The sequence below is a fragment of the Phocoena sinus genome, chromosome 6 (genome assembly GCF_008692025.1).
Source record: "Phocoena sinus isolate mPhoSin1 chromosome 6, mPhoSin1.pri, whole genome shotgun sequence".
NCBI lineage: Eukaryota > Metazoa > Chordata > Mammalia > Artiodactyla > Phocoenidae > Phocoena > Phocoena sinus.
The window spans coordinates 34,548,564-34,573,721 of NC_045768.1; the positions used below are offsets into that span (position 1 = coordinate 34,548,564).

General features: G+C 39.5%; 1 protein-coding gene across 2 annotated transcripts in view; it reads right to left on the bottom strand.

The window, feature by feature from the left end:
* TDRD7 (tudor domain containing 7) overlaps nt 1-23,940 on the bottom strand; it is an 89,827-nt gene extending 65,887 nt beyond the window's left edge. The window contains exons 1-3 of one of the 2 annotated variants that reach the window (XM_032635306.1): nt 23,769-23,934; nt 9,683-9,782; nt 1,570-1,782 (exon numbers count right to left, since the gene is read on the bottom strand). In XM_032635306.1, the coding sequence (XP_032491197.1) occupies nt 1,570-1,776 (207 nt within the window). In that variant the 5' untranslated portion in view covers nt 1,777-1,782; nt 9,683-9,782; nt 23,769-23,934. Of the gene's footprint in view, nt 1-1,569; nt 1,783-9,682; nt 9,783-23,768 lie in introns of both variants that reach the window. The other variant, XM_032635307.1, reaches the window with a different exon arrangement.
* Between the last annotated feature and the right edge of the window lie 1,218 nt (nt 23,941-25,158).

Genomic DNA, 25,158 nt, shown 5'->3' on the forward strand with positions numbered 1-25,158 from the left:
TTTGAAAAAGGATTTGAAAAAAGAATGTAGACTGTTGATATTAGACTATCTCTAGAGAAACATCTAGTGTTAAAGTCTTTGATTCTAAGTTGAAATCTAGAACAGGAAAGCAGTGAGGCTTTACACCACAAGCCAAAACATGTTCCTATTCTTTGGCCCAGTATTTCCATTCCTGAAAATGTAAGAATATATTTCAAAAGAAGAAAAAGTTACATACCCAAATATGTACATTAGGGGTTATTTTAATAGTCAAAACCTGGAAACATTAAAAATATCCAAAATAGGAGAATAAAGAGTTGAGTGAATTATAGCATAGTAAGTATATGAAGCATTACTAAATTATTAATTAATTCATTCAGATATCTGATCATTTATACATTCAACACATATTTATTAAACACCTACTGTTAGGGGTAAAAAAAAAAATCCCTTATCCTCAAGAAACTTATGAAGGAAAGAGAGACAAAGAGACTAAACAGAAAACATTATGTCATGTGTAATACTGGATGTATTACAAGGGGCCAAGCAGACAGAAAGGAGGGCTTAAATCTGTCTGGGAGAACCACGGTCACTGAAGAAAGTTTTATTATTAATATAATATTTAATTAGTTTATACCTTCTCATTATATAAAATTTGTTACAGATTACGTGAACCTCTGACCACTCTCCCAATCCTGGGCTCCTTTTCTCCTCTATCCACTGCCTCCCTACCCACCCCCCTCCCAAGAGGACAACTATTATAATTTTTGGTGAGAAATACTCCAGACTTGTTCTACATATTTACATATATAGAAATGTACCCTGAAAAAGGTACTGATTGTGGGGATGGGTGCCTTTCTGTCTTGGATGGTGGTTTGTCCATATCTTTCATACTGTACATTAGGCAGAAACCAAGAAGTGAAACTTTTGGGTCACAGAGTATATGCAGTAAAAAATTCACTTGCTACCACCTAATCGCCCATGTTATATATAAAATATTCTTCAAGAGAAACTAAAGGATTTAAAATTGTAGAATAACATGATCACTGTTACTAAAGTGTGAAGGTGAGGAACAGGCTAGGGACTAAAGACAGGGATAACAGTAGGGAGGACTGTGTAATAACCAAAAGTGATGATCAATCAATTAGAGGCTGAACTAGGACCCAGACAGTAGGAATAGATAGGAGTCAGGTCAAATGATGAGAATTTTAAAGTGTCTACTAGATTCCGTAATCAGGAAGTCATTAGTGACCTAGGCAAAAACAGCTGTAGCAGGTCTATAATGAGTGGGTATGACATTTAGGCAGTTAAGGTCTCCAGTACATTTAGTTTGGACAGTGAGACTGGGTAAAGTTTAACTTGAAAATTTTTAATTTAATATGGTTAAAACCTTATTTTTACAACAGAAAGAATTTGAGGGTAAAACAAAAGACATGAGAATCTTGGCTGTGCTGTGGATGCTGTTCTATCACTACCAATCTTGGCTAGTGCTTTTCACTTTGACTTCTACCCTAATTATGAGATTGGAAGTACGAGACAGGCAATTAAGAATTGGTTTGACTCTTCTGAAACACACAATTACCTTCTTACCTCTCCAGATCTACTAGTCTCTATCCTGACAACTGCTGGCACACTTCTCAGATAGGCTTCTAGCGTAGGATAACCAAATTGCTTGAAGGGGATCCAGTCTCCAGTTAAGGATCTGTACTCTCCTTGGAGCCGGGGTAATGCTATTCCGCTCTTATGAGACTGTAGAACAGCTCGTAGCATTTTTGAAACCAGATCTGCTTCCAGCATCTTCACCTATAAGAACACAGTGGAAGGTTACTATAATGATGCATTAGTCTGTGAATTCAAATATATTTTCAGAGTTTACACTTGTTTGAGTATTTCATAAATTGCTATTGAATACTTTCTGTGCTATTACAATACAGGGAAATAACTGCTATGGTAGAGAAAAGCATGGAATACTATGAGAACATTAGGGAAGTCAGGAAGGCACAAAGACTAGCCCGGGGAGGGACAATATCAGGGAATGTTTCCCAAATGGGAGGAGGCCTGATGGAGTCCTGAAGGACAAGATGCAATCGGCCAGGCAAGGAAGCAAAGGGTGTGTGTGGGCGGTGGTGGGGGATGGGAAGAGGTATCAGCCCCAAGTAGAGGGAACGGAAAATTCAAAAGGCACAGCGGTGAGAGAGAAGCACATGGCTGGTTCTGAGAACCCCAGGCAGTTAAGTGGCTGGACATGAATGAACAAAGGCTCTAAGCTGAGGACTGAAAGATGGGGATGGGAGAGGTGAGAAGAGGCAGACCCAGAAGAGACTACTGGATATGCTAAGATGTTTGCATTTTTGCCAAAGTAATGTGAGACCTTGGAGGGATTTTAAATAGCAGAATAAAATGATCAGCTCTGCATTTTAAGAAGATCACTCCTCAGTAGCAGGGAAAATAAACTAGAAGGAGAAAGATAAATGAGTTGTAAGAACTGAAGATATGGAAGATCTGAAAACAGGGCCTTGAGAAAAAACAAAAAATCAGTATCAGAGGTAATTAGGAAGTAGAATCAACAGGAACTGATTAACTGGTTTGAATTATGAGAGAGGCCCCAGATTTCTAGCTAGAAGTGTGGTGGATAGTAATGGCCCACACTTAGGTGGGGTAGAGGCAGGTTCGCAAGAGAGGAAGGGAGTGAAATCGTTCTGGACATATGGAGGTTGGGATGCTCTTAGGGCAGCCACGTAGTTATATTCATTAGGAACTTAGGTTAGAAATCTGAACTGCTTATAGATTTGTTAGTCTTCAGCATATATGTGGTATCTGGTGTCCAGGGAGTTAAAAATAAGGTTAAGGATGGACTGCTATGGAAGGCTGTCATTTAAGAGATGTGCAGAGGAACAAGAACCTAAAAAGGCTAAGAAAAAGGGACCAGAGAGATAGAAGTAGAAAAGGCAAAGTCACAGTGTCATACAAACAAAAAGAGGAAAAAGCCAAAAAGAATGGCATATTCAAAAATGTCATATGCAATAACAGACAGGTCAAGTGAGAGAAAAAAGAAAAGTAACTAATAAATTTAGGTACCAAAGAAATCCATGAGGACCTTGGCTAAGGATTTTCATTGATCAGTAACAGGCATTTTTCTAGATTAATCACTCATATTTTCTTTGGACTAATGGTAAAGAGAATGAAGATAAATTCAGAGAAGGACATCCAAGCAGCCACGAAAAGTAGATTTAGCCTTTCATTACAGGAAGGAGAAAGGCAAGCCATGGACAACTTGCTAATTTTTCCTTCAACAGTGCTATCCGATAGAACTTTCTTCCCTGGTGATCCAGTGGCTAAGACTCCGCACTCCCAATGCAAGGAGGCTGGGTTCAATCCCTGGTCAGGGAACTAGATTCCACATGCCTCAACTAAGAGTTCTCACGCGGCAACTAAAGATCCTGCATGATGCAACGAAGATCCTGCACGTGGCGATGAAGATCCTGCATGTGGCAACTAAGACCCAGTGCATCCAAATAAATAAATATTTTAAAAAAGAACTTTCTGTGATTATAGAAATATTTTATATCTGTGCAGTCCAACATGGTAGCCACTAGCCACATGTGGCTACTGAGCACTAGAAATGTGGCATGACTAAGGAACTGAAATTTTAATTTAAATTAAATAGGGCAGGTGGATACTATATTGGACTTCACAGAATTCTAGACAATCTTGCTCTTTCTCTGGTTTAGAAACATAAAGGAAGAACAGCATACAGTTTTAGCAATTTCCTCATTTGTCCATTTAAAAAAGGAGACAAAATAGCTCATTTGCAGGTGCTCTTGATTATAAATATAATACTCAAAAGATGGCAAAGTTTAAATGGTAAATAACCTAAGTATGCATTATGTACTTGGCTCTACTAAACATTAACTCTTCAAATTGTCACCACTAGCACCAATGGCATTTAATTAATACTATTAATTAAACAGTAAATTAATTAAATAGTAAATAATCTAGGAAAGTCCTATACTAGGTCTATATTCTCACTCTCTCTATAGACAGAAAGACATACACACACATATATGTATATATACACATATATTTATATTAAAATATATGTTTATATTTATATTAAAATCTTCATTTACGTATAATTTACATAAAATAAAATACTTATGTGTAGTGTTTATTGAGTTTTGAAAGCACATATATACTATGTAATCATCACCACAATCAAGATCTAGACATCACCAAAAATGTGGGGTGTACAATATATGTAAAAGTAAAATGTACAACCACAACAGCACAAAGAATGAGTGAAAGGAGCTGGAAGTATACTATTGGAAGGTTCTTACACTATACATACAGTAATATAATATTATTTCAAAGAGGAATGCAATAAAGAGATATGTTGTAAAACTTATGACAGACACTAAAATTTTTTAAGAGGCGTAACTAATAAGCCAGTAGTAGTACAGGTAAAACAAAATAGAAACTCAATAAAAAACTAGGTAGAAGTAAAAAAAAAAGTAGGATAAAAGAGAAAACAGAAACAAAAAGAACAGAAAAGGCAAACAGAAAACATCTAGCAAAATGATAGATTTAAAGTCAACCATACCAGCAGAAGCAAGAAGAACTACAATCCTGCAGCCTGTGGAACAAAAACCATATTCACAGAAAGATAGACAAGATGAAAAGGCAGAGGGCTATGTACCAGATGAAGGAACAAGATAAAACCCCAGAAAAACAACTAAATGAAGTGGAGATAGGAAACCTTCCAGAAAAAGAACTCAGAATGATGATAGTGAAGATGATCCAGGACCTCAGAAAAAGAATGGAGGCAAAGATCTAGAAGATGCAAGAAATGTTTAACAAAGATCTAGAAGAATTAAAGAACAAACAAACAGAGATGAACAATACAATAACTGAAATGAAAAATACACTAGAAGGAATCAATAGCAGAATAACTGAGGCAGAAGAACGGATAAGTGACCTGGAAGACAGAATGGTGGAATTCACTGCTGCAGAACAGAATAAAGAGAAAAGAATGAAAAGAAATGAAGACAGCCTAAGAGACCTCTGGGACAACATTAAACGCAACAACATTCGCATTATAGGGGTCCCAGAAGGAGAAGAGAGAAAGGACCCGAGAAAATATTTGAAGAGATTATAGTTGAAAATTTCCCTAACATGGGAAAGGAAATAGCTACCCAAGTCCAGGAAGCACAGCGAGTCCCATACAGGATAAACCCAAGGAGAATCAGGTCGAGACATACAGTAATCAAATTGGCAAAAATTAAAGACAAAGAAAAATTATTGAAAGCAGCAAGGGAAAAATGACAAATAACATACAAGGGAACTCCCATAAGGTTAACAGCTGATTTCTCAGCAGAAACTCTACAAGCCAGAAGGGAGTGGCATGATATACTTAAAGTGATGAAAGGGAAGAAACTACAACCAAGATTACTCTACCTGTCAAGGATCTCATTCAGATTCGATGGAGAAATCAAAAGCTTTACAGACAAGCAAAAGCTAAGAGAATGCAGCACCACCAAACCAGCTCTGCAACAAATGCTAAAGGAACTTCTCTAAGTGGGAAACACAAGAGGAGAAAATGACCTACATAAACAAACCCAAAACAATTAAGAAAATGGTCATAGGAACATACATACCAATAATTACCTGAAACCTGAATGGATTAAATGCTCCAACCAAAAGACACAGGCTTGCTGAATGTGTTGAATTCAAAACCAATACCCATATATATGCTGTCTACAAGAGACCCACTTCAGACCTAGGGACACATACAGACTGAAAGTGAGGGGATGGAAAAAAATATTGCATGCAAATGGAAATCAAAAGAAAGCTGGAGTAGCAATACTCATATCAGATAAAATAGACTTTAAAATAAACAATGTTACAAGAGACAAAGAAAGACACTACATAATGATCAAGGGATCAATCCAAGAAAAAGATATAACAACTATAAATATATAGGCACCCAACATAGGAGCACCTCAATACATAAGGCAACTGCTAACAGCTCCAAAAGAGGAAATCGACAGTAACACAATAATAGTGGGAGACTTTAACACCTCACTTACACCAATGCACAGATCTTCCAAAATGAAAATAAATATAAATAAGGAAACAGAAGCTTTAAATGACACAACAGACCAGATAGATTTAATTGATATTTATAGAACATTCCATCCAAAAACAGCAGATTACACTTTCTTCTCAAGTGCGCATGGAACATTCTCCAGGATAGATCACATCTTGGATCACAAATCAAGTCTCAGTAAATTTAAGAAAACTGAAATCACATCAAGCATCTTTTCTGATCACAATGCTATGAGATTAGAAATGAATTACAGGGAAAAAAACGTAAAAAACACAAACACATGGAGGCTAAATAATACGTTACTAAATAACCAAGAGATCACTGAAGAAATCAAAGAGGAAATCAAAAAATACCTAGAGACAAATGACAATGAAAACACGACGATCCAAAACCTATGGGATGCAGCCAAAGCAGTTCTAAAAGGGAAGTTTATAGCTATACAAGCCTACCTCAAGAAACAAGAAACACCTCAAATAAACAATCTAAACTTACACCTAAAGGAACTAGAGAAAGAAGAACAAACAAAACCCAAAGTTAGCAGAAGGAAAGAAATCATAAAGATCAGAGCAGAAATAAATGAAATAGAAACAAAGAAAACTATAGCAAAGATCAATAAAACTAAAAGCTGGTTCTTTGAGAAGATAAACAAAATTGATAAACCATTAGCCACACTCATCAAGAAAAAGAGGGAGAGGACTCAAATCAATAAAATTAGAAATGAAAAAGGAGAAGTTACAACAGACACCGCAGAAATACAAAGCATCCTACGAGACTACTACAAGCAACTCTATGCCAATAAAATGGACAACCTGGAAGAAATGGACAAATTCTTAGAAAGGCATAACCTTCCAAGACCGAACCAGGAAGAAATAGAAAATATGAACAGACCAATCACAAGTAATGAAATTGAAACTGTGATTAAAAATCTTCCAACAAACAAAAGTCCAGGACCGGATGGCTTCACAGGTGAATTCTATCAAACATTTAGAGAAGAACTAACACCCATCCTTCTCAAACTCTTCCAAAACACTGCAGATGAAGGAACACACCCAAACTCATTCTATGAAGCCACCATCACCCTGATACCAAAACCAGACAAAGATACTACAAAAAAAAAAATTACAGACCAATATCACTGATGAATATAGATGCAAAAATCCTCAACAAAATACTAGCAAATAGAATCCAACAACACATTAAAAGTATCATACACCATGATCAAGTGGAATTTACCCCAGGGATGCAAGGATTCTTCAATATACACCATTTTCTTCAAAAATCAATCAATGTGATACACCATATTAACAAATTGAAGAAGAAAAACCATATGATCATCTCAATAGATGCAGAAAAAGCTTTTGACAAAATTCAACACCCATTTATGATAAAAACTCTCCAGAAAGTGGGCATAAAGAGAAACTAACTCAACATAATAAAGGCCATATACAACAAAGCCACAGCAAACATACTTCTCAATGGTGAAACACTGAAAGCATTTCCTCTAAGATTAGGAAGAAGACAAGGATGTCTACTCTCACCACTATTATTCAACATAGTTTTGGAAGTCCTAGCCATGGCAATCAGAGAAGAAAAAGGAATAAAAGAATACAAATTGGAAGAGAAGAAGTAAAACTGTCACTGTTTGCAGATGACATGATACTATACATAGAGAATCCCAAAGATGCCACCAGAAAACTACTAGAGCTGATCAATGAATTTGGTAAAGTTGCAGGATACAAAATTAATGCACAGAAATCTCTTGCATTCCTATACACTAATGATGAAAAATCTGAAAGAGAAATTAAGGAAACACTCCCATTTACCACTGCAACAAAAATAATAAAATACGTAGGAATAAACCTACCTAGGGAGACAAAAGACCTGTATGCAGAAAACTATAAGACACTGATGAAAGAAATTAAAGATGATACCAACAGATGGAGAGATATACCATGTTCTTGGATTGGAAGAATCAGTATTGTGAAAATGACTATACTACCCAAAGCAATCTACAGATTCAATGCAATCCCTATCAAATTACCAATGGCATTTTTTACAGAACTAAAACAAAAAATCTTAAAATTTGTATGGAGACACAAAAGACCCCAAATAGCCAAAGCAGTTTGAGGGGAAAAAATGGAGCTGGAGGAATCAGACTCCCTGACTTCAGACTATACTACAAAGCTACAGTAAGCAAGACAATATGGTACTGGCACAAAAACAGAAACATAGATCAATGGAACAAGACAGAAAGCCCAGAGACAAACCCACGCACCTATGGTCAACTAATCTATGACAAAGGAGGCAAGGATATACAATGGAGAAAAGACAATCTCTTCAATAAGTGGTGCTGGGAAAACTGGATAGATACATGTAAAAGAATGAAATTAGAACACTCCCTAACACCACACACAAAAATAAACTCAAAATGGATTAGAGACCTAAATGCAAGACCGGACATTATAAAACTCTTAGAGGAAAACACAGGAAGAATGCTCTTTGACATAAACCACAGCAAGATCTTTTTTGATCCACCTCCTAGAGTAATGGAAATAAAAACAAAAATAAACAAATGAGACCTAATGAAACCTCAAAGCTTTTGCACAGCAAAGGAAACCATAAACAAGATGACAACCCTCAGAATGGGAGAAAGTATTTGCAAATGAATCAACGGACAAAGGATTAATCTCCAAAATATATAAACAGCTCATGCAGCTCAATATTAAAAAAACAAACAACCCAATCCAAAAATGGGCAGAAGACCTAAATAGACATTTCTCCAAAGAAGACATACAGATGGCCAAGAAGCACATGAAAAGCTGCTCAACGTCACTAATTATTAGAGAAATGCAAATCAAAACTACAATGAGGTATCACTTCACACCAGTTAGAATGGGCATCATTAGAAAATCTACAAACAACAAATGCTGGAGAGGGTGTGGAGAAAAGGGAACCCTCTTGCACTGTTGGTGGGAATGTAAATTGATACAGCCACTATGGAAAACAGTATGGAGGTTCCTTAAAAAATTAAAAATAGAATTACCATATGATCCAGCATCCCACTACTGGGCATATATCCAGAGAAAAGCATAATTCAAAAAGACACATGCACCCCAGTGTTCATTGCCGCACTATTTACAATAGCCAGGTCATGGAAGCAACCTAAATGCCCATTGACAGACGAATGGATAAAGAAGATGTGGTACATATATAAAATGGAATATTACTCAGCCATAAAAAGGAACGAAACTGGGTCATTTGTTGAGACGTGGATGGATCTAGAGACTGTCATACAGAGTGAAGTTTGTCAGAAAGAGAAAAACAAATATCGTACATTAACGCATGTATGTGGAACCTAGAAAAATGGTACAGATGAATTGGTTTGTGGGCAGAAGTTGAGACACAGATGTAGAGAACAAACATATGGACACCAAGGGGGGAAAGCCGCGTGGGGGGGGAGTGGTGGTGTGATGAATTGGGCAATTGGGATTAACATGTATACACTGATGTGTATAAAACTGATGACTAATAAGAACTTGATGTATAAAAAAATTAAATTAAATTAAAAAATTTTTTTAAAAATAAAGGACTACATACTGGGGAATTCCCTGGAGGTCCAGTGGTTCAGACTCTGTGCTTCCAGTGCAGGGGGCCCAGGTTCATTCCCTAGTCAGGGAACTAAGATCCCACAATCCTGCTGCACAGCCAAATAAATAAATTTTTAAAAATAATAAAATAATATAAAGTCAACCATATGAATAATTACATTAAGTTTAAATGATTGATATATCCTGATTAGAAGTTTAGAGATTGGTAGAATGGATATAAAAGCAAGATTTTCCTATATACTATCTACAAGAAACCTATTTCAAATACAAACACATAGGTTAAAAGTAAAAATATAGAAAAAGATATGCATGTAAATACATGACTATATTAATATCAGAACAAGTAATATTACCAAGGATAAAGAGGGACATTACAGGGATTTCCCTGGTGGCGCAGTGGTTAAGAATCCGCCTGCCATTGCAGGGGACATGGGTTTGATCCCTGATCTGGGAAGATCCCACATGCCACGGAGCAACTAAGCCCGTGCACCACGACTACTGAGCCTGTGCTCTAGAGCCCACCTGTGAGGCACAACTACTGAGCCCACGTGCCACAACTACTGAAGCCCACATGCCTAGAGCCCGCGCTCTGCAACAAAAGAAGCCACCACAATGAGAAGCATGTGCACTGCAACAAATAGTAGCCCCGCTCGCAGAAACTAGAGAAAGCCCGTGCGCAGCAATGAAGACCCAAAGCAGCCAAAAATAAATAAATAAAATATAAATAAATTTTTAAAAAAGAGGGACATTACATAATAATTAAGGAATTAATTAATCAGGAAGATATAACAATCTAAATGTGACTGCATCTAACAGAGTTTTAAAATACATGAATGAGAAAACAACAGAGTTATGACTGGAGACTTCAAAACTCTTTTCTCAGTAATTGGTAGATCCAGTAAACAAAAAAATCAGTAAGGATATAGAGGAGCTGAACAACACCATCAACCAAACTGGTCTAATTGATATTTACAGAACACTCCATCCCAACAGTAGCAAAATATACATTCTTTTCAAGAGCTCATGGGACATTGACCAAGATAGAATATATTCTGAGGCTGAAACCAATCCTCAACCAATTTAGAATAATTGAAATTATACAAAGTGTATTCTATGACCAGAACTAAACTAAATTGGGTATCAGTAACAGAAAGATATGTGAACAATCCCTGTGTATTTGCAAATGTAATAACATACTTCTAAGTAACCAAGGGTCAAAGAGGAAAACTCCTCCAAATAACCAGAAAACATTTAAATAAATGAAAACGCAGTATATAAAAAATTGCTGGATGCAGTTAAAGCAATATTTGGAGGGAAATTTACAGCATCATATGCTTATATTAGAAAAAAAGAAACATTCCAAATCAATGATCTAATCTGCTACCTTAAGAAAAAAAGAGAGCAAATTATACCAAAAGGAAGTAGAAGAAAGGAATTAATAAAGATGAGAGCAAAATCAGTACTGGAATGGTGAAACAGATAAGTAATTAAATAGAAAAAAAGTAAAGGAAAAAAATCATGAAACCAAAACTAGCTCTTGAAAACATCAATAAAATTGATAACTTCCAGGTAGATTAATCAAGGGGAAAAAAAGAGAAGACACAAATTACTAATAGTGCAATTGAAAAGGGGGCCATAAATTCAGATCCTATAGACATTAAAAAGAGAATATTATGAACAATTCATGCCAATAAATCTGGTAACTTGGATGAAATGGACGAATTCACTGAAAGACAATTTCTAAAGCTCACTCAAGAAGAAACAGATAACCTTAATATCCTTAAGAATATTAGAGAAATTAAATTTGTAGTTAGAAACCTTCACACAAGGAAAATTCAAACCCAGATGACTTTATTGGCAAATTCTACCAAACACTTCAGAAGGAATTAATACCACTTCTACACAAACTCTTCCAGAAAGTAGAGAGGAAGGGAACACTTCTGAACTCACTTTATGAGGCCAACATTATGCTGATACCAAAACCAAAGACATTATAAGAAAAGTACAGACCAATATCCCTCATGAACATAAGTGCAAAAAATCCTAACAAAATATTAGTAAATCAAATCCAACAATATGTAAGAGAAATAACACACTATGATTAACGATGGTTTACTCTAGGAATGCAAGGTTGGTTCAACACTCATAAGTCAATCAATGTAACTGACTATATCAACAGACTAAAGTTGAAAAACCACATGATATCAATAGGTGAAGAAAAGACATTTGACAAAGTTAAAAATCATTTATTTTAATGACTCTCAGAAAATAAGAATAGACGTGAACCTCCTTAACCTGATAAAGAGTATCTGTGAAAAACCCTCAGCTAACATCACATGTAATAGTGAAAGAATGAATGCTTTCTGCTTAAGAATGGGAACAGGGCAAGAATGGCCATTCTCTTCACTGCTATTCATTACCACACTAGAGGTCCTAGCTGGTGCAATCAGACTGATTTCAAAACTTACCATAACAGTATATTAGTCGAAATAGTGTGGCATTGACAAAAGGACAATCACATCAATGGAACAGAATATATAGTCCAGAAATAGACCCACACATAAATGGTCAACTGATTTTTGACAAAGATAGCAAGGAAATTCAATGAAGAAAGTTCAACAAACAGTGCTGGAACACTATTCATCCATACACAAAAAATGAATCTCATACCAGACACAAAAATTAAATTGAAATGAATCATTTAGGTCCTAAATGACAAAGTTAATACTGTAAAACTTCTAGAGAAAACAGGAATAAATCTTTGTGACCTTGGGATAGGCAAAGAACTTTTAGAGCCATGATGAACAAACCCGACAAATAGGATCTCATCAAAATTTAAAACTTCTGCTCTTCTAAAGGCTGTTAAGAAAATGAAAAGACAAGCCACAGACTAAGAGAAAATATTTTCATAGCATACCTGGTAAAGGACTGGTAACTAGAATATATAAACAATACTCACTAGTAGTTCATCCCCTTTTATTGATAAGTAGTATTCCACTGTATGGATATACCACAATTTGTTTATCCATTCAAATGTTGATAGACATGCGGGGTGCTTCCAGCTTTGGGGTATTAAAAATAAAGCTGCTTTCCACTATGGAAAACAGTATTGAGGTTCCTCAGAAAACTAAAAATAGAGTTACCATATGATCCAGAAATCCCACTCCTGGGCATATAACAAGACAAAACTATAATTCAAAAAGATACATGCACCCCTATGTTCATACCAGCACTATTCACAATAGTCAAGACATGGAAACAACCTAAATGTCCACTGACAGATGAATGGATAAAGAAGATGTGGTACATACATAAAATGGACTACTACTCAGCCATAAAAAAGAATGAAATAATGCCATTTGCAGCAACATGGATGCAACTAGAGATGATCATACTAGGTGAAGTAAGTCAGAAAGAGAAACACAAATACCATACGATATCACTTACATGTGGAATCTAAAATATGGCTCAAATGAACCTATCTACCAAACAGAAAAAAACTCACAGACATAGAGAACAGACTTGTGGTTGACAAGGGGGAGGAAAGGAGAGAGAGGGATGGACTGGGAGTTTGTGGTTAGTAGATGCAAACTATTACATTTAGAATGGATAAACAACAAGGTCCTACTGTATAGCACAGGGAACCATATCCAGTCTCCTGGGATAAACCATAATGGAAAAGAATATTAAAAAAAGAATGTATATATGTGTATAACTGAGTCACTCTGCTGTCCAGTAGAAATTAGTACAACATTCTAAATCAACTATACTTCAATAAAAAATAAATGAAGCTGCTCTGCAAAGATATATATTTTTCTTTCTCGTGTAAATTCTGAGAATTGGACTATCTGAAGATTTAATACCCATAATAACTATGGAAGGAAAGTATTATTCTCATTCTGTAAATAAGAAAACCAAAGCTCAGAGATGTTAAATAACCAACATATCACAGGATGTATGGAAGCCAGGATTTTAGTCCTGGTCTGTTTGATGCCAAAGCCCCCATTCTTTCTATCATATTACCCTGACTGGTACTGAAAAAAATAAAAGACAAAACCCTGAAGAATTAACAACAGGAGACAAGACAATCAAGAAAGACAGTAAAGCAAACTGAAGAGAAGAAAAAAAACAGTCCTGTGAAATGAACAGTAGACTCAGCCTACTCAAAGGTATGGTATGGATCCCAAGTCAACGAGACAACTGGAGACAGGCACTCTAAAGACTAAAAATTCATGGCAGAGAAAGACAACAGCTATAGAGTCTGAGCACCTGCATTACTCCTGATGTCCATCTACATTTTGAGTATGCTGGTGAGAAGGAAAGAGAGGCTGGCTTTGGGACCTATATTTCAAGGTTGCCAGATGTTAAAACTGAAGTATGAACTTTGGCTCTTAAATAGTAAACTCCTGATTACAAGAGAAATGCTTTGATTTACAATGGTTCATGATTCAAAGATCATTGAACTTTTGGTATACAGTTATTTCAAGTAAGAAAAACCACAAAGCGAGCAGGCTGGCCAAGTTTTAATTTGCACGAGGAAAAACTAAAGGATCATTTGCTAACTTCCTAGTACCAAGCCTTCTCAACTTTCTCTCTTTGACCTCCACCTTTCCTACCTATCTATCTACTCTCTTCTTTCCTTCAAACCCAATCCCTCCCACCTACTCATCTAGAGCTCCTCTGAGTAAAACTGGCCTTTACCTCTTTGTATATCTGCATATCTAAGTGGGCCCTGACTATGAATTATATACACATTATTTGTAGGTATAAAGTCAGGTGGTCAGTGCCCATGTGGGAATATACCCTCTTGGGTGTGAGCAGTGTACCAGGATCAAACTAGACTATTTAGCATATCTGGCTCCTCCCTAGTCAGAACAACTTTAAATTCCCCTGCCACAGTTTCAGTATGAAGGACATACCCATCACCTTCTCTACTGCCTCCTCCTTCCCTTCTTTTTGGAAAGAGCATCTGTTCCATTGTTACCTTCCCACTGTGGTCTACTTTTCCCCAGCTACTTAGGGGGTAGACAAGCAACCACTAATTTATGGGGGAAAAAATCTCTAATAAATGCATTCTACTCAATAATGGAAATTCTATGATTAAAATATGACAGAACTCCAATATGATACTGGCTTGAAAAGACAGTTCTAACCCCATCTTAGAAGCTAACCAGAGGCTTGTTTTACAGGTCGCCCTGTATGAAAGACTCCTGGTCCCTCCATCCTAAGGAGAGCAATTTCAGGCCACTTTCTCGGAAATGTTCCCCTCTATCTTCCTTATTTCTGTTCTGAAACAGGTGTCATCAGGGATCTCCCAAACACAGCACTTAACACATTTTGGGGAGGGAGAAGGTCATACACCCACATACACAGCTTGTCTAATTGCCACAGAATACAGTAAAAGCTGTAAGGCCTTGCCCAGTGCTTACTTCCTTAATCCCACCCTCTTTGAATGTGTCTTCTTCTTTGGGGAACTAGACTCTGCCAAGATACAGTAGTCTTATGGCCTCTATCCTGATTATCCTATCCTCCTACCCCAAGACTATCAGGTAGGCTTCATGCAGATAAAAGGTATGTAGTTACAGTGAGCAACTGATGATAATGTTAAATAAATAAAAAAACAGTGCTAATCTGTGTGGCACACAAGTGCTCATCCTTATTTTTCACTTTTCTCACCCTCCCTAACCTCATGTTTGCCTATCTTCGTTTCTTGGCAACAGTTAGACTAATTTTTCTAAGTTAGACTTCCCAACCTGACCTGAGAGAGGCTCCTGCCACACACATAACCTCCTAGTTTCACTCTCTTAAATGCACATATTATCATAGTTAAAATCCACAGTTACGACCAAGGAAGTTTAATGTTTCTTTCAAGAGTAAAGCTACTGACAACTAGTAGATGATACCTTGATTCTGACTTTATTTGGGGGAGAGATGGGGGATTGCGGAAGGCTGTGCACACACCTCCTCTTCCTGCTTGTGTTCCCCAAGTTCAATACCACTATGCAAAAAGCACTTCTTTTCCTGGGACAAATCCCTTCTCCCCAGCCTTCTTATCTGTAAGATGAAGGGATTTGGTCTTAGTGGTTCTCCACCGCCGAATTCCCCCACCACTAAGTGACACATGAAGATGGACAGGCTCAGTTCACGGTTCCCCCACTCCTCACCACCTGCATGGTGATCACCCTAGTCCACGTCAACAACATTTGTTGCCTGGATTGAGGCAACTGCCTCTGTGCTGGTCTCTCTGCTTCCACTTCACAGATAATCTGTTCTTCACATCACAGCCAGAGTGATCCTTTTAAATCATAAATCCCATCACGTCATTCCTCTGCTCAAAACCCTCCAAGGGCTTCCTGTCTTACTCAGACTAAAGGCCAAAGTCTTCCGAGGGGCCAAAAGGGCCCTACACAATCTGCACCCAGCCCACTTCTCTGACCTCAACTCCTCCTCCCCTTTTCTCTCACTCACTCCACTCCACACTGCTTTTCTTTCTGCACTTGCCAGTCCCTCTGCCCCAGGGTAGACACAGCTCATTGCCTCACCTCCTTCAGGTATTTGCTCAAATGTCACCTTCTCAGTACAGCCTTCCCTGGTCACCCTATTCAAAACCAGAACTGTTATGCCGGCTGCCCAGTACTTCCTTTACCCTTCCCCTGCCTTATTTTACTCCGTAGCACTTATGCCATCCAATATCCTTTATTTTACTGTCTGTCTCCCTGACTTGCATGTAAGCTCCACGAAAGCAGGGATTTCGGTGGGTTTTGTTCACTGCTGAATCCCTAGTGCCCAGCCCACAACAAGAGCTCAATACATATTGAGTGAATGAATGAGAAATTCTCCATATAACTAACACCACTCCTTTTCTCTCCCACTCACTAAAATAATAGTGTAGTGCATGTGAGCAGCTAAAGGAATAATCTTAAATTTAAGTTATTAAAAATTATTTGCAAATTTTAATGATTGTTGTAAACTGACTGAGACAGCCAATTACGTCACCAAGCTGTGATTGAGATTCATCACACAGTTTATTTCTGGGCCTTTCCACTCTGAGCCAGAGTTCTCAATGAGCAGGCTCAGGTCTGGGCCATAGCATTACTGCAAAAAGTCCACACATCCCGATGTGTAAGCAAGCACTGCTTGAACACTGGTAAGTGTCTCATACTTACATGTATTCCTGTTTTTCAAACAGTGTGCAGATACTGTTGAGAGTCACAAACACGATATTGAATTTACAACAGCTTTTGGTAGTTATATATTTTATCAACCAACGGATATTAGAAGTACAACTACTCATGTGTGAAGTTTTACAAAGTTTTTTTAAAAATTAGAAAAAAGAACCTGATACTTGAGACTGGGAAGCAACGGTTGACCACATGGCTACAATCTGAATTAAGCATCCCTCTCCCTCCCCTTTTTTAAGTATGCTATTTTCATGGAATACTATAATTCTCTATTTGTATACAACTTTTTGGAGGGAAGGGCAGTCCTCGGACTATAGGACTGAGGATCTCAAAGATGGTGAGAAACAGGTAAGTGCAGTAAAACCTGGAAGGGTAAATGTGGTTGTACATCTTGTTTAGATGTATGTCTTGTTCTCATGTTTGTCAATTTCTTCCAGCCCAGTTTGCAATTCCAACATTAGCAATATCACTTCAGGCACTGAACAAAAAAAATATTACAACTAAAGCTTAAAAAACTTATTATTTTCTAATTTTGTTAATTCCTTGGTTATCATGGCATTTTTTGAGGTTTTCTGAAGATGGCAATTATACTCAAGAACTTTTGGAAACAGTATGCATATAAGAATACTTTCTTCTAACTATAAAAATCAAGTTTATTATCTTGGATGTCATCAACTAGAAGCACAAAAGGAAGCTTATCATGGGAATTTCAACTATTAGTGAAGTGCCTCAATGGCAACTCCTCCAAAGTGGCTTACAAAATTCTTTTTCTTTTTTTTAACATCTTTATTAATGGAGTGTAATTGCTTTACAGTGTTGTGTTAGTTTCGGCTGTATAACAAAGTGAATCAGCTATATGCATATGTATATCCCTATATCCTCTCCCTCCCACCCTCCTTATCCCACCCCTCCAGGCGATCACAAAGCACGGAGCTGATATCCCTGTGCTATGCGGCTGCTTCCCACTAGCTATCTATCTTACATTTGGTAGTGTATATATGTCCATGCCACTCTCTCACTTCGTCCCAGCTTACCCTTCCCCCTCCCCATATCCTCAAGTCCATTCTCTAGTAGGTCTGTTCCTTTATTCCTGTCTTACCCCTAGGCTCTTCATGACATTTCTTTTTCTTAAATTCCATATATATGTGTTAGCATACGGTATTTGTCTCTCTCTTTCTGACTTACTTCACTCTGTATGACAGACTCTAGGTCTATCCACCTCATTACAAATGGCTCAATTTCGTTTCTTTTTATGGCTGATTAATATTCCATTGTATATATGTGTAACATCTTCTTTATCCATTCGTCTGTCGATGGACACTTAGGTTGCTTCCATGTCCTGGCTATTGTAAATAGTGCTGCAATGAACCTTGTAGTACATGACTCTTTTTGAATTACAGTTTTCTCAGGGTATATGCCCAGTAGTGGGATTGCTGGGTCATATGGTAATTCTATTTTTAGTTTTTTAAGGAACCTCCATACTGTTCTCCATAGTGGCTGTATCAATTTACATTCCCACCAACAGTGCAGAAGGGTTCCCTTTTCTCCACATTCTCTCCAGCATTTATTGTTTGTAGATCTTTTGATGATGTGTGGCTCCCAAATTTCTTAAGTTGCCATTTTGATCTTTCAACTTTCCTACTTATTTCTACTCTCTAAAAGCATTGTGATAAATACAATTTAGAGTTTAAGAGAATTCAAATTCGTACTTTTATTTTGAGAATGTTATGTAAGCCCTGGTGACCGTAAGTTACGTGAGGTTGGGAGAAATAAAGTTGGTCATCTCTTTAAATTCAGGTTAAAATTCTTAAGGGTTTCCCTAGATAATAAAGAGGAAGCTTGAGCTGAATAAGAATCCTCTGCTTGAGCAGAGTAAAGTGGAGGTGAGTCTGGGGAATTATTTAATCAGAGTATTTTAATCTCAAAAACTGACCAAGGTCAGCAAGCAAAGACCCCGGTCAAGGAGGAAGAAACTGGCCACGAGGATCACAACAGATTGCACTTGACTTTCATGTCCTTCCTCTCACTCTTTTTCTCCTCCTTTCCTTGCCTCTCTTTCTGAATGACAAGTGTCAAAAATAGAGTTATATGTGCTTACCACAATACTTGACATTCGGTAGTTACATTTTCCTAGAAACATGGTATGGATGGCAAACTACCTATGAATACCTGCATTACACGGCTAAGAGTGCAATAATACAGACAGTGGTGTACTGGAGAAATTTTTAGTACAGTATCAAATTTGAAATATTAGCGTTTTCCCAGGTTTTCTTACTTGCCTCATTAACATACTTGACCTGGCAAGCTTAGTAAGAAAGCTACCAGATCTGCTCCAAGATTTCGCACTTAACAAGTAGGCAAAAGCCTCTTAACTGCCATGTCCCACAATGCCCCTGGACATTGTAAAACAGCACAGGACAGGACAGTGGGCCCGACTTCAGAGTAGGGAGCCGAGAGAGAAGCGCGGAATGCTAGTAGGCACCTTCACACCATCTCCTCCAAACTGTTTAGTCTAAAAATGAGGAAAGGGCTTCCCTGGTGGCGCAGTGGTTGAGAGTCCACCTGCCGATGCAGGGGACACGGGTTCATGCCCCGGTCCGGGAAGATCCCACATGCCACGGAGCGGCTGGGTCTGTGAGCCATGGCCGCTGAGCCTGTGCGTCCGGAGCCTGTGCTCCGCAACGGGAGAGGCCAAAACAGTAAGAGGCCCACGTACCGCAAAAATAAATAAATAAATAAAAGTTTAAAAAAATTTTTTTTAAATGAGGAAACTGAGGTCCAGGGTAATTATTCCAGGCCTCACATATTTTTATGGCCAGACCCACAACAAGAACCCAGGTCTTCTGGCTCCCAAAAATGGGGCATCCTTTCAGACAGCTGCTCCAAATGTACAGAGTTGGCTTCTGAAAGTAAATCTGACGTGGGGAATACGGAGAACAACCCTGGGACATATTTAGTGATTAGCCCTTAAAGTGGCATGAAATGGGGATTGCTACATTCTGATTTAAGGGTGTGGCACCCAAATCCAAAATACTTGCCAACTGCTGCAAAAATTCAATCCTTTTATACTGTTCCTTTTCTATTTTGCTATACAATTAATCTTGAATATCCTGAAATACTAACAATGTGCAAGAAGTGGGGCAAGGAGTAGGGGAAAGTAATGACAACCTTTAGGAAAGCAAGGTTTAAACAATGTAAATAGCCTAAAATAATTCTCACTTTCAAAACTGTATTTGTAAATTCACAACTTTTCTCTCTAATACACCTAAAAATGGTCCCGGGAGAGTCTTATTCTGAAGAAGCAGGTTTTGGTGTCCTCTGGATACCTGCCTTTACCATTACCATCGTTTGCATGTGATCTGCTTCCTGTAGCTGCAGTTTCCTCAATCCTGCTGCCCAAAGACCTTTAGCCAAGCTGGTCTCACTCCCATATATGCTCTCTCCTCTCAGTTCCTCTTTTCTCAACTATTTCCAACTGTACTATTTGGCTCATTTTCCTCATTGCATATTTTTGTGTGTCATAAATTTGACTTGAAGAGTGGCACTAAACCCACAAATAAATCTGAAGAATCATTAGGGTAAAGTGAAATCACCAAGCAATCTCTTACCTTCTTTAGTCAGCTACTCAATTTTTAGTATTTCCTTAGGGCACATACTTCTGGTAAATGGCTGCCTTCTTCCATGAGGACACTATTTTAGCAACAAGCCAGGCCCTTAAAATTCAGAATGTCTGTGCTGAAAAGATTTTAGGCATCATCTAGTCTATCCCAAACCCCTTATTACAAATCAATAAACTGAGCCTAAGAGAGGGAAGGTTTTTGTCTAAGACTCTTCCAAGGTGATTTCTCATCTTGCAACAGTTTAACATGCTATCTTTTATTTCCAATTATAGTCTATTTATTACCTTAATTACTCCTTTACCAACTCTTTTTAAAAAGACAGTTGGGACGTCCCTGGTGGCGCAGTGGTTAAGAATCCGCCTGCCAATGCAGGGGACACGGGTTTGATCCCTGGTCCGGGAAGATCTCACAGGCTGCGGAGTAACTAAGCCCGTGCGCCACAACTGCTGAGCCTGTGGTCTAGAGCCTGTGAGCCACTACTGAGCCCAAGTGCCACAACTACTGAAGCCTGCATACCTAGAGCCCGTGCTCCACAACAAGAGAAGCCACTGCAATGAGAAGCCACTGCAATGAGAAGCCCGTGTAACACAACGAAGAGTAGCCCCCGCTCACCACAATTAGAGAAAGCCCATGCACAGCCAAAAATAAAATTTATTAATTTTTTAAAATCCTGTTTAAAAAAAAAAATAAAGATAGTAATTAATGCCCTCAGGTGGTGATATACTCCCTCAGGGTATCTTTAGAGAGCAGTTTTCTTTTTTTAATTATTGCAATTTCAACCTCCAAATTATACATGCATTACTAATTATGTAGTATGAATAATACAGGCTTTCCATAAATCTACATACTAGAGAAAGCTCTGAGATCCTAAGTGGCTTAGTTAGGAGTTTGGGTCTTAATCCCAGTCTGCTTCTCATTAGCTATGACCCTTTGAGCAAGTCACTTCAGGTCGCTTTTTTCATATGGAAGATAAGGAGGATGGTCAAGATCCATGGTTCTCAACTTTCCCTGGAGTCCTTCAAGTGCTGAAACGGGGGTCCAAAGACCTAACGGAAATCATGGGTTTGCTTCCTCCTGACAAAGCTGCATAGCTAAAATATCGAGTTTGCTTTGGGGTCACACTGAGTATCTTGTGCCGATGAGAAGCTCTAACTGCCATATATCCTCACACACATTTTCAGCTCAAAATGACAAATTATCAATACTTTTAGCTTGTTTGAAAGACAACATTTTAAAAAAATTGGCCCAATGAGGAAATATTGAAAAGAATGAAGCTTTCAAAAGCATAAGGGTGGGAACAGAGGGAGGAGAAAGTCGGTTTTGCATAAAGAAAAACCAATTCACATAAATATGAAATTAGATTTCACTCCAGGCACCAAGGAACTTCTGTCCTTTCTGTATTTATGTGTTGACCCCGAAAGTGCCCAGAGGCAAAGTACTCACTCTACGTCAAATCTCAGTTCTTAGAAATAGCACTTGATCAAACACAGAGTAGGCACTTAGAGTTGGATTATAAAGTATTTTTCCTTTACGTTCATATTAGGTCTCCAACTAGATTATATTGCACAGAGAACTTCTGAGAGGTTCTTCAAGGAGTTTAAATCTCTTGGTACAAAATACAATAGTTCATTCAGCCATGTTCAGTCAGTTCACTTAAAAGGGCATTAGCAGAGATTACATTTCATTTCCAATCTACAGGGACTGAAATCCGAAGGAACCACCAACTGCTGCTTCAGAGTTCACTGTGTTGAACTAGCAAAGAGGGGGGCTGTGGGCCGGCAAAGGGCCCTGGACTGGGGCACAGGAGACGTGGGTTCTAAACCAGCTGGCCCCAGAGCAATTCCCTACCCCCGGCACGGTCCTGTGCACGTAACTGATGCTCCATGAATATCAGTTGAATGGAACTGCAAAAATCTCCACCATGTGCCAATTTATATTATATAGAGCACTTAAAGATGTGTCCCTGCATCCAAGAAACTGAAACCCAATTATGTAAAATACGACAAGTTCGGTGGAAGGAAGAGAGTTAACACTTCTTGACTATATTATGAGCCAAAGGAATTACAGTAGTTATCTCACAAAAGCCTTGCAGAGTAAGTTAAATATTTCCAATTGATAAAGAGAAAACCAGGCTCAACGAAAGTATGTAATTTGTTCAAGATCACACAATTAGCAAGTGGAGAAGCCCAGATTCCAACCCAAATCTGCAAAGCCCACGCTATTTGCAGCATGCAACACCTATACATCAAAGCGGCCGGGACTTGGGTCTAAGTTCCACCTCTGGCTTTAAGTTGTATATCACTAGGCAGGGCACTTTTCTGCAGTTTTTCCACCTGCACGAAAGGGGCGGGGGTGGGGTGGGTGGAGGATAGGGATGGGGGGGTGGAGGATAGGGATGGAGGGATGACACAGGTCAGTGATGTTTTTGTTTTGTAGAGTGGCTTTCATAATCCTTTCGGGCCAAGACTTTTTCTAATATAGCTATTTCCCTTTCCGGTTCTTTGTAATTGTTTGGGACTGAGTGGTGCCCTTGGTTATGTATGGAAATGTATTGTACCTACTCACTCAAGGGGATCGGAGCAGAACAGTTGTGCCGGCTCCAAGTCCCCTCCCATTAAATTGAGGCTGAGAACCTGACACTATTGGGGAACACGGTGAAAGTTAAGATAACTCACTCATGGATTCATATTTCCCTCCTAACTTGGAGCGCTGTACCCACCCGGGGCTCAGGTGCTCACGGTTTGAGAGAAACGGATAGTATTTGTGTCCTGCACTGCTCCAGCGGCCCGCAGGGGCGGGTCTGTAAAGAGAGGAACTTAAAAGCTCACGGTGTGGGAGTTCAAACAGCCAGGGGGCTCGCATGTCCCTTGCTCCGGGCGGGCAGCTGGCGTCCGCCCGCCGGTACCGGGATCCACTTCCTGGTCAGCACCTCCCACCCCAGGTCCACACACCCGCCCTCCCCCTGCTGCACTGCCCCCACTGTAGAGTTTCCCAGGCGGCAGGGGTCCGTCCGACTCCCAGGTGAACCCCAGACGGTCCCATCAGAGATTTAAAACACAACGCTCTGGAACGCCAACTCCCCTGGCGCCCAGCCCGCTTTCCGGGGTGGAGACCAGGGAATCCTCTGCGGCTGCTGGGAAGAGGCCCCGGTCCGTTCGAGTCCCGCTTGGGCCACTGTCCCTCTTAGTCACCCAGGTGCGCCGCGCCCGCCCGAAACCTCGTCCGCCCTCGCCTGGCACCTGTCGTTCCCGCAGCCAGCAGGACCTGCCCTCACCTTGTTCTGCGGGCCCGCGGCCCGTCCCCGCGCCTCTGGGCCCGGCTCCCACCGCCGTCTCCGCCAGGTCTACAGCCACGACCGCCGCCCACTTTCGGTTTCCCCGCACGGCTGAAACAGCCGCCGCGCCTCAGGAATCACCTCAAACCCGCGCCCCGCCCTGCTCGGCCCCGCCCCGCTCCGCCCCGCCCCAAGGACAGACTGGCCTCGGCTCTGCGCACGCGCGGGCACCCCAGCGGCGTCGGCCCACGCCGGCGTCCGCGCGTGGGAAGGGAAACCGACGCCGCCTAGCGGTTTCTGCGCGTGCCCACGCATTGGCGGAAGGCGACTGCGGGGCGGGAGCAGGAGCGCCTCCTCGTGGACAACGCAAGGATCGGCGGGCCGGGAGGGTCCGGGCCGCAGCCGTCTTTATTAGCACTTACGCGCTCTTGCTATATTACGTTTCACTCGTCAGAAGTTTCATTCAGTTCTTACTTATTCTTTTCTTCAATTCTGGGGCCGTTATTTTTTATTCTCCTAGATACCCACCTGGTCCGCTCATTTCCTTTAGGTCTGGGAGGAGGGTGGCCACAATCTCAAAAATGTCAGTCTCCTTCCCTGACATTCCCTGTCCCCCTTCTCAGCTTTCTCTCTCCTTGGCACCTGTCTAGCACACTATATGTGTTTTACTTATCTTTTCATTGTTTACTGTCCTCCTCAAATTAAAGCTCTGTGAGCTCAGGGATCTTTGTTTTGTTCCCCAATCTATTCCCAGAGCCTAGGATAGTCCCAGGCACATGATAGGCTGACATAAACATTTGTCAAATACATTCATTCATTCACTCATTCCTTATAAAATTATTGAACACCTACTATTTAGTCACATATTTCTTCTGTACATTAATTCTACCAATATTTATTGGGCATGTTGGTTTGTATCCCTTAAACCAACAGTGAACACTTCTCTACGTTCATTCTATATGCATTTACGGAGGGCCTGCTATTTATTCAAACAGTATCTTTCACAGCTTTATTAAGGTATACTTGACATACTATAAACTGCACATATTTAAAATGTACAGTATGATGTTCTGATATATGTATACAGTTGTGAAACTATCACTTCCATAAAAATAATGAACATATCCATCACCCCAAAAAAGCCTCCCCATGCACCTTTATAATCCTCACCCTATGTGCCTCACTGTCCCCTGCCCTCCCAACTGCTGGTTTGCTTTCTGTTGCTATAGATTAGTTTGCTGTTTCTAGAATTTTATATGAATGGAATCATACATACTGGCTGTCTTTTTGCTGGGGCGGGAGGGTATGCAACTTCTTTCACTCAGCAGAAGCATGTTGAGATTCATCCATGTTGTTGTGTGCACCAATAGTTTGTCTTTTTGTTGCTGAG